Source organism: Leptodactylus fuscus, chromosome 7, assembly GCF_031893055.1.
Source record: "Leptodactylus fuscus isolate aLepFus1 chromosome 7, aLepFus1.hap2, whole genome shotgun sequence".
In the NCBI taxonomy this organism is placed as follows: Eukaryota; Metazoa; Chordata; class Amphibia; order Anura; family Leptodactylidae; genus Leptodactylus; species Leptodactylus fuscus.
In genome coordinates this window covers 16,142,637-16,153,907 of record NC_134271.1, presented here as the reverse complement: position 1 = coordinate 16,153,907, position 11,271 = coordinate 16,142,637, and the positions used below count along the sequence as shown (strand labels likewise).

The 11,271-nt window shown below is 41.8% G+C and overlaps 2 protein-coding genes across 2 annotated transcripts; both read right to left on the bottom strand.

Moving 5' to 3' along the window:
• Nucleotides 1-3,448: 3,448 nt before the first annotated feature.
• Nucleotides 3,449-3,781, bottom strand: LOC142214419 (uncharacterized protein C11orf96 homolog). The gene has a single exon (XM_075283364.1). It carries the CDS (start codon nucleotides 3,779-3,781, stop codon nucleotides 3,449-3,451), a length of 333 nt encoding a protein of 110 aa, XP_075139465.1.
• A 6,029-nt stretch (nucleotides 3,782-9,810) lies between these two features.
• Nucleotides 9,811-10,891, bottom strand: LOC142212502 (uncharacterized protein C11orf96-like). Its single transcript, XM_075280462.1, has one exon. It carries the CDS (start codon nucleotides 10,737-10,739, stop codon nucleotides 10,359-10,361), a length of 381 nt encoding a protein of 126 aa, XP_075136563.1. The 5' UTR covers nucleotides 10,740-10,891; the 3' UTR covers nucleotides 9,811-10,358.
• Between the last annotated feature and the right edge of the window lie 380 nt (nucleotides 10,892-11,271).

Below are 11,271 nucleotides of genomic sequence, written 5' to 3'. Positions count from 1 at the left end.
AATATAATACTACTCCTATGTACAAGAATATAACTACTATAATACTGCTCCTATGTACAAGAATATAACTACTATAATACTACTCCTATGTAAAAGAATATAACTACTATAATACTGCTCCTATGTACAAGAATATAACTACTATAATACTGCCCCTATGTACAAGAATATAACTACTATAATACTACTCATATGTACAAGAATATAACTACAATAATACTACTCCTATGTACAAGAATATAACTACTATAATACTACCTCCTATGTACAAGAATATAACTACTATAATACTACTCCTATGTACAAGAATATAACTACTATAATACTTCCCCCTATGTACAAGAATATAACTACTATAATACTACTCCTATGTACAAGAATATAACTACTATAATACTACTCCTATGTACAAGAATATAACTACTATAATACTACCTCCTATGTACAAGAATATAACTACTATAATACTACTCCTATGTACAAGAATATAACTACTATAATACTACCTCCTATGTACAAGAATATAACTACTATAATACTACTCCTATGTACAAGAATATAACTAGTATAAGATAATCCTTTAATCCTTTAATAGTCCCACCTTGGGGAAATTTCAGCGTGTTACAGCAGCATAGTAATACAGATACAGGATAATACAGAGTAATATGTTACAGACGTAGACACAGATAAGCTGAGAAGAGAAGATATACTAGGAGTCCATGGCAGCTAAGGAAAAACAGAAGAGAAAGAGGAAGACCTCATGGTCATCCTCATAATCATTAGTTCTCTGTGCGGAGAGCTCTTCGTTTGGTCTGATGTAGATTATACAGCCTGGTCTACTCCTATGTACAAGAATATAACTACTATAATACTGCCCCCTATGTACAAGAATATAACTACTATAATACTTCCCCCTATGTACAAGAATATAACTACTATAATACTGCCCCCTATGTACAAGAATATAACTACTATAATACTACTCCTATGTACAAGAATATAACTACTATAATACTGTTCCTATGTACAAGAATATAGCTACAATAATACTTCTCCTATGTACAAGAATATAACTACTATAATACTACTCCTATGTACAAGAATATAACTACTATAATACTGCTCCTATGTACAAGAATATAACTACTATAATACTACTCCTATGTACAAGAATATAACTACTATAATACTACCTCCTATGTACAAGAATATAACTACTATAATACTGCTCCTATGTACAAGAATATAGCTACAATAATACTTCTCCTATGTACAAGAATATAACTACTATAATAGTACCTCCTATGTACAAGAATATAACTACTATAATACTACCTCCTATGTACAAGGATATAACTACTATAATACTGCTCCTATGTACAAGAATATAACTACTATAATACTGCTCCTATGTACAAGAATATAACTACTATAATACTGCTCCTATGTACAAGAATTTAACTACTATAATACTGCTCCTATGTACAAGAATATAACTACTATAATACTGCTCCTATGTGCAAGGATATAGCTACTATAATACTACTATGTACAAAAATATAACTACTATAATACTACTCCCATGTACAAGAATATAACTACTATAATACTGCTCCTATGTACAAGAATATAGCTACAATAATACTTCTCCTATGTACAAGAATATAACTACTATAATAGTACCTCCTATGTACAAGAATATAACTACTATAATACTACCTCCTATGTACAAGGATATAACTACTATAATACTGCTCCTATGTACAAGAATATAACTACTATAATACTGCTCCTATGTACAAGAATATAACTACTATAATACTGCTCCTATGTACAAGAATTTAACTACTATAATACTGCTCCTATGTACAAGAATATAACTACTATAATACTGCTCCTATGTGCAAGGATATAGCTACTATAATACTACTATGTACAAAAATATAACTACTATAATACTACTCCCATGTACAAGAATATAGCTACAATAATACTTCTCCTATGTACAAGAATATAACTGCTATAATACTGCTTCTATGCAAAAGATTATAACTACTATAATATCGCTCCTAAGTACAAGAATATAACTACTATAATACTACTCCTATGTACAAGAATATAACTACTATAATACTGCTCCTATGTACAAGAATATAACTACTATAATACTACTCCTATGTAAAAGAATATAACTACTATAATACTGCTCCTATGTACAAGAATATAACTACTATAATACTGCCCCTATGTACAAGAATATAACTACTATAATACTACTCATATGTACAAGAATATAACTACAATAATACTACTCCTATGTACAAGAATATAACTACTATAATACTACTCCTATGTACAAGAATATAACTACTATAATACTTCCCCCTATGTACAAGAATATAACTACTATAATACTACTCCTATGTACAAGAATATAACTACTATAATACTACTCCTATGTACAAGAATATAACTACTATAATACTACCTCCTATGTACAAGAATATAACTACTATAATACTACTCCTATGTACAAGAATATAACTACTATAATACTACCTCCTATGTACAAGAATATAACTACTATAATACTACTCCTATGTACAAGAATATAACTACTATAATACTACTCCTATGTACAAGGATATAACTTATATAATGCTGCCTGTGTATAAGAATCTTCATATACATTATCATTAATAATACAATGACACAAATCACTCTTTCCGTATTCTTTATTACATATCAGTATATAATACATACATTCCTCTTGTATACCGTACAGTTCACACATTGTTCATGATGTTGTGACATTTCTTCTTCTTCTGCATTTTGCCTCATAATAAAGCTTCATATCATGTTACCATGCAGTTATGTAAATGACACATTAGCGGTATAGCACATACAGCGGGTTGTGTAGTCATATCCAGGTAATAATAACAAAGTTATATAGCAAAACATTCTGCCTGTGTGAACAAGAACAGAACCTGAAATATAAAAGCAAAACAAAAATGTGGCAACAGTAATGAGAGAATGATCAGTGGCATTACTGATGTGCAGGATACTGGAAGGAAGCTGCGGCATAAGCAGAGGGGGCGCTGTGACCCCATGTAAACCTGACTGTCTGGATTTACATAGGACTGCACATTAGATACTGTACGCAACACAAGACACAGTGACATAACAGTTTTGGCTCTGCTATATCTTGGGCCAGCTATCCCCACTTTGTTCACTAAGGGACTGCAGGGTTCACCCCATAGCCAGATAAGACCCTCAAAGCAATGGGATAAGATAAAGTCTAGGAAGTCCCAAGGATCTGTAGTCAAACGTGAATCCACCAGTGATTCATGTTCTGCTCAGATACCCCACCATGATGACCACAGGTCACTGGACGTCTTCTCAAGGGTCCATATGAAGAATTTGGTGGCCTGGAGGTTTCTGCCGCCCCTCACATGGAAGAATCAGAGTCACTCGAGTCCAGACTGGTCTTGTAGGTCCTCAGCCTGTCTTTATGGAGATGGTTGGAGCTCCTCCTGAGACTTTCCAAGGATTGCAGGAAGGTTCTTCTGGCGTTCTCCTCCTCGGTAGGGGATACTCCTTCCTCCTCCACCTCCTGGATCTCTTCGAAGGACAGAATCTGAGATTTCAATCTGCTCTGCCTATATTTTCGGAGACCCCCTTGAGCTCTAGAGGGTAGAGGGAATTCTTCTTCCAAGCAGGCGCAGTATAGCATGGCCTCCTCATAGGTGAAGAGATGGTCCTCAGCCTGGGCAACTGACATGTTGAATGGAAGATGCTCAAGATACTCTGTGCTGCAGTGAATCTTGTATCTGGGAGCAGAAGAAAGAAGGAACCTGCGCAATAGTCGGCAGATCTTTATGTAGTTCAGTGAGATCTTCCAAGACCTTGTAGATGGACTTCTCCTGCCGCAGCGATCAGTCTCTCAGCTTCTCAGGAGCTTGTGATTTCCTCTATCACTCTGCGTTCCTTTATATCCCAGGAGCTTCCTACACACAATCTGCTCAGATGCCACCAGTTCCTGTTACCACCGCCATCCGATGACGAAGTTATATCCATACATGGGTAGATACAAAGTACTACCAAATCTCAGCCGCGCGTATACTAAAAATATCACAAAAGTTATATCAGGTTGGCCCATACAACTATATACAGGAGATATCCAGGTTATACCAGCACGGTCCATATCACCATATACAAGATGTATACATATATATACACAGTATATACCCAGGTTATACCAGCATGGTCCACAACACTGTACGGCTGAACGGATTTGGATGAAATTTGGCACATAGATAATTTGTAACCTTGATTAACACATAGGTTACTTTATATGTTATGAATTTATGTTCACATACTATATTACACTGCTCCTGCAGCAGCTTATCTCAGGTTCTGATAAAGCCAGGGCTGTTATCTCTCTATGTAAACACACGGATAACACTGAGTCCGTTCTGTACAAGCACCTGCATCTTATCTGATCTGTATAAGTGTTCTGTGTCCTATTCAGCCAGAGGGAGGAGGGGAAGACAAATACAGGAACTGAGAAGAAGACACTACGGGCAGAGTGCTGAGACACTGAGATGGGAAAACACCTTTAATCCAAATTGGCAGTTTCCCAATTTTAAACATGATGGGAAAACGAAAATAGGTGTCAAGCGGCTCTTAAAGGAGCCGAAACACCGGAGCAGGCAGATCATCAACACCAACAGCACACTCATTATATGGCATCCCAGCGAACTGCTGAGATGCCGGAACAATCACAGGCACGGTGCGAGGAACAAGTTCAAACCATCTACGGCATATTGGTGGAGGTGGGTCATTGACTTCAACAACACGCAGACAAAGTCGCGAGCAGAGGCTATATATATACAATTATATACCATAGAGACCCAGGTTATACCAGCATGGGCTATATCAATATATATATGTGACCAGTCTGTATAGTATGTGCCCCCTTGGTTTACAAAGGATTTCTCCCTGCATTCTAGGATGAGACCAGCAGGTGGCGGCATACTACCAGTGTTACTATCCTCTATAGAAGTAGTTGTGTCACACTAGGAGACAATATGTATCCAGCTTAGATTGTCTTCTCTCTATCGTTGCGGCTTCTCAGAATCTATCACACAACCTCAATGAATGAATCCTTCCTCCTACTATAGGGCTATGGGTACAACAGGAACAGAACTGGGCACAGGCAAGACTTTAGAGATCTGCCCCTGCCCCAATATGTTGTATGATGCAATTGTTCATAAGTCAGCGCAAGTGGCAGACAGTGTGCCAGATGTGTGACAATGACAGCCTTGTATCACATACTGGAAATATCAGGATCACACCGTGTTCTTTATTCTGAATCATCGCTACTAGAGATGAGCGAACACTGTTCGGAACAGCCGTTCCGAACAGCACGCTCCCATAGAAATGAATGGACGTAGCCGGCACGCGGGGGGTTAAGAGACCGGCCGCCGGCAAAGTGTACGTGCCAGCTGCTTCCATTCATTTCTATGGGAGCGTGCTGTTCGGAACGGCTGTTCCGAACAGTGTTCACTCATTTCTAATCGCTACAATAACCTGACGCCAAGAATTATAAGAAGAGAAATATCACACCATAGTATCGCCTGGGCTCTGCACATGTTTATTTGCACCCAATAGGAAGGGGAATGGGGAGGGTATAATAATCCACTTTTCCATATCTTGATGGGGAGGGGGATCCCTGAATTTTAGAAAGGATTTACATACTGACTGGGGAAAAATAACAGTATGCTCAATTTGTGAAAAGTTGCATTATTTCAAAATATTGATGTGCAGTACCAGTTTGGGCCACTAGGTGTGCAAGTGAGCCCTCAGTAGTCTATTACCAAGCTTTCATATATAGGGGTGAGATTTAGTTTATAAAGCGGCTCCGAATATGTGTCCTCATAAGGAAGAACTGAAGGCAATCCAGGCCTCTAACCCCGCACAGACACCCCACACACTGGCATAATGCCCTGTTTGTATGGCACATAGTGATAGTGTCCACACACAGGAATGATGCCTCCTAGTGTCCCCACACAGGAATGATGCCTCCTAGTGTCCCCACAAAGTAATGATGCCTCCTAGTGTCCCCACACGGTAATGATGCCTCCTAGTGTCCCCACACAGTAATAATGCCTCCTAGTGTCCCCACACGGTAATGATGCCTCCTAGTGTCCCCACACAGGAATGATGCCTCCTAGTGTCCCCACACAGGAATGATGCCTCCTAGTGTCCCCACAAAGTAATGACGCCTCCTAGTGTCCACACACTGTAATGATGCCTCCTAGTGTCCACACACTGTAATGATGCCTCCTAGTGTCCCCACAAAGTAATGACGCTTCCTAGTGTCCCCACACGGTAATGATGCCTCCTAGTGTCCCCACACGGTAATGATGCCCCCGAGTGTCCCCACACGGTAATGATGCCTCCTAGTGTCCCCACAAAGTAATGACGCTTCCTAGTGTCCCCACACGGTAATGATGCCTCCTAGTGTCCCCACACGGTAATGATGCCTCCTAGTGTCCCCACACGGTAATGATGCCCCCGAGTGTCCCCACACGGTGATGATGCCTCCTAGTGTCCCCACACAGTAATGATGCCTCCTAGTGTCCCCACAAAGTAATGACGCTTCCTAGTGTCCCCACACAGTAATGACGCCTCCTAGTGTCCACACACTGTAAAGATGCCTCCTAGTGTCCCCACACGGTAATGATGCCTCCTAGTGTCCCCACACGGTAATGATGCCCCCTAGTGTCCCCACACGGTAATGATGCCTCCTAGTGTCCCCACACAGTAATGATGCCTCCTAGTGTCCACACACTGTAATGATGCCTCCTAGTGTCCCCACAAAGTAATGATGCCTCCTAGTGTCCACACACTGTAATGATGCCTCCTAGTGTCCCCACACAGAAATGATGCCTCCTAGTGTCCCCACACTGTAATGATGCCTCCCAGTGTCCCCACACAGAAATGATTCCTCCTAGTGTCCCCATACAGTAATGATGCCTCCGAGTGTTCCCACACAGTAATGATGCCCCCTAGTGTCCCCACACAGGAATGATGCCCCCTAGTGTCCCCACACGGTAATGATGCCTCCTAGTGTCCCCACACAGTAATGACGCCTCCTCGTGTCCACACACTGTAATGATACCACGTGTGCCAACTCATACAGCAGAGATGCCCCCTCAGTGTCCCTGCGCATCTAGAGTCCATTGCAAAGCACTATTGATCCTAATGATACCCCCTTATTGCCCTCAAACTATAAAGATGCCCCCTTAGTGACCTCATGTGACAATAAGGACACCTGCTTAGCTCCCCCCACTCAAAAATAGTACCGACACCGATGATACCCCCTTAATACCCCCACCCAATATCATTAAGGCAGGTATGGGATTTCTGCTGATGTGTTTAGCTCACAGAGCATTGTCTGCGCTGATACATTGTGGCAACTCCTCAGCTGTGTTTGTTTTGAGTCACTGTAAATAAGAACATTTACTGACAGAGAGCAAAACTGCCAATAGTGAGGAACCCGAGCAAAAAAATAGGTTAGAGATTTGCAGAATTTTTTATTACGAGCCAATGAGAATATGAGCCTCGTGTTACTCCAGGACGTCATCCAAGGTCTGTGGCCACCTTTCACTGCGGTCAGCCAAGTGTCATTGCTTAATAATTACTGGACTTGAAGATATTTCCAAATGTAATGGATGACAGATCATCACCTTATAGTCACATAGACAAGAGGGAGGGGCCAGATTTATCAAGAACATAGGAACTTACCGGTTGGAAATACGACGCAATCTGTGCCAAATGTATCAAAATGGTGCACATAGAGTTCTATCGCCACCTCCTGGCTGACCTATAGGTACTACAGCAGCAAAAGTGGCGTCTGTCCAGAGTATATTTTATCATATATTGGATTATTTTTTGATTTGTTTAGCCACACCCCTTCTTCTATACACTTCATGGATTTTGCTGAGTATAGTTGCCCCATTGATGTAAAGCATTTTACTTCACAAAAAAGAAATTCAGGGGTTAACAATACCCCACATGGGAGGAGGGGACGGGGACCTGCACCTTCTCCATACACTTAAGGGGTATTCTTACCAAATAGGTTTATAGCATTGCCAATTACTTGGGTGTTCTCGGAAATCCCCTAGAAGTCAATGGAGAGACGTGTATGCCTGGCTGTATCCGTACGCACTGCAGCAGTTAGACTGGAGGGCTGGAGATACGGGTGCACAGCTATTACCTGCCCCTATCTATGGCATGTCCACCACGTACGCCATAAGTGCCCAAGACAGTGATACCTCTTTAGGCTAAGACCCCACATAGCAAAATAAAAAAACGCAGAAGAAAAATATCACATTTTTTTGGCACAGATTTGTCCCCTATTACACCTATACAGAAACCGCTGGCATTTCCACAGGTATAATGGACATGCCGCAATTTCCCCTCAGCACTCGTTCACATTAGCGTTTGTATTTCGTCCAGGGGAGTCCGCAGGGGACCCCCCCGAACAGAATACCAAATGCAAGTGCAAAGCACTGTGTTGTAAAAGTGCACAGACCCCATAGACTATAATGGGTCTGTGTGCTTATCGCAGGGATCTTGCAGACAGGAAAATAGTTCACCATCTACTTTCCCGTCCGCATGATTCGTGCGGGCAGCGTGCGGCAAGCACACGGACCCCATTATAGTTTATGGGGTCAGTGCGTTTTTACAGCACAGCGCTTGCAATTGCGTTTGGTATTCCGTTCTGGGAGTCCCCATGCAAACTCTCCCCGCACGGAATACAAAAGCAGATGTGAACCAACCCTTAGGCACTAAAACATATTCAGTTCTTTAACATCTCTGCTAGAAAATCTCCATTAGGCTGTGTTCACACACGGCAGATTGATTACAAAAAATTTTCAGGCATAATACCAGTTCAATGCACGTGAATAGAGTTGTTTCTGCAGTAGATGGATATATATCTGCCATCCCTAAAAAACTAAGAACAGTCCCAGGCATTCATAGGATCGCAAATATAAACAGATTTAAAAAATTTTACTTACATATAAAATTAAAAAATTTTAATTGCTCATCTCTTTGTGTTGACAGTCTTTAGTCTTGGCCAGTCATCAATGGATAAGATCGTGAATTCTGGAACCTTCTATGGTCTGGCGCTTGACTTTGAAACCCGGCAATGACTTTGCAAAAATTTAGATTTTTTTGTTTCTTATTTTTTCTACAAATTTAATGAGTGTCATGCTATAATATTCATGAGGAAACTCCTATAAAAAGTTTTATATATATATATATATATATACACACACATATATATATATACACACACACATTACACACACACATAAAACACACGAGTTGCTGATCCCTTAGGGAAACACTGAAATTGCAGCAATGTAACGATTCCGACTACATAAAAAGTTTGTGTGATCAAAAAGCAACAAAACTGAATCACAACAGCGCCACTCATGACCATAGGTTGTGTCTGGTATTGCAGCCCCATTTACTTTAATACTTAAAGTGATGACACTGGGCTGCATGACCAGACAAATAAAATAAATTGTAATTTCACGCTACTCTTTGACTTTGCATCATCCCGGTCTCCTAAATCTCTCCCCATCCTGTCGTCAGAGTGGTGCAGGTAACCATTAGACAATTGGATTATATCATTATAGTATATAAAGCAACACTAAACCCTGCAACATCCCAGAAAGTTAGTGCCCCCCCTCCCCCATTGCCAGCTGAATGAACTACAAGATCCCAAGAAGAGACTTTGCAATTGTGTTTGTTTATTTTAAAATAGTTATAATGTAAATATAGAACTTTATACAAATACAATGTAACAAGGCGAACAGCAGTGAAAGTGCAAAAATAAATAGGATCCGATCTATCTCCTCATCAAAAATAAATTTAACCCCTTCTTGGAAAGAGTGCAAATCTGCTCAGAAGAACAAGGAGGGGGGTTGGATTATTATAGAGCAAGTCTATGGCCACACTTGTCTTCCCCCCTCTCCCCAATTCTGGGTATATAGTCAGCAGCTTGATCCAAAACTGGAACCTTTAACCCTTCCATATCCATCCAACAAAAGTCTCGGTTAACTCCTTAGCCTCACAGCCCCTTCTATCTTACAGGAATTCAGTAGATGCCAGAGTCAGTCTATGGAATCAGGTGCAGGACTGGCTCCTACCTGCTGCGCCCTCTAGTGGTCCCCCAGCAGAAGAGCAGTGGGACGCATGAGTCTTCCATGAGCTGGGGCAGTTGGTTAACCATTTGTTTGTCCCTTCGGGAGAGGGGTGTCCCTGGGCTCCTGGACTAGTCACAGTGTGGAGTCAGAGTCACTGGAGTCCAGGCTGTGCCTCAGTTTGGAGCTGCACAGCTTGTCCCTCTGGAGGTGCATGTTATGGGAGCTCCTCCTGAGACTCTCCAAGGATTGCAGGAAGGATTTTCGGGCTTTCTCCTCTTCTGTAGGGGACAACCCTTCCTCCTCCACCTCCTGGATCTCATCGAAGGTAACTGGCTGAGTCTTGAATCTGCTCTGCCTGGGTCTTCTCAGCTTGCCCTTACCTCTCAGGGGTCTGGGCTGGATGGGTTGGGGGTATTCCTCTATGGCACCGGTGTAGTGTGGCATGGCAGATTGGTAAGTGGAGCACATGCCCAAGGATTCTGCCTGCTTGGCTGACATGACTGCTGAGGACATGGTGCAGGGCTGATTCACCAGCTGTGGGGGAGGCTGCTTGGTCTGCAGGCTGGCAGTGCCACAGCTAGGACAGGGTGCAATGAGCTGTTCCTCAGGCAGGGGGAGGCTATCCTTGTAGGTCTCTCCAGAGACTGTGCTGCTGCTCCTGTGCTCAGTCTCACAATGCTCCTGCTTGTCTCTGCCCCTCAGCTTTATATATCTCCCCCTCCCACTCCTGATGACAACACGCTCCTTGTAAAGCTGGGACTCTGCTGCCTGCACACAATGACGTTTCCAGGCTGTTCCTTTGCAACTTTTATCAAAACTAGGTAAATCCCCGACCCCAAGGGACTGATAGTCACCCATTACTGGCAGCCCCCTGACCCCTTACTGGAAGGTGCCACTTTTGACCTAGTTTTTTGGACATGATGTTACAGTCAGGAAAAACTGTACGGCCTGTGCAGCAGCCACAATGGTGTGACCCAGCTTTCCAAGGAAGGGATATCAATAGGAAAATGGGGATTGTTATCGTATTGATAGAAGGGAATGACCC

Bases quoted from the DNA above. Each gene is read 5' to 3' on its own strand.
- LOC142212502 (XM_075280462.1), bottom strand. From the start codon at position 10,739: ATGTCCTCAGCAGTCATGTCAGCCAAGCAGGCAGAATCCTTGGGCATG.
- LOC142214419 (XM_075283364.1), bottom strand. From the start codon at position 3,781: ATGTCAGTTGCCCAGGCTGAGGACCATCTCTTCACCTATGAGGAGGCC.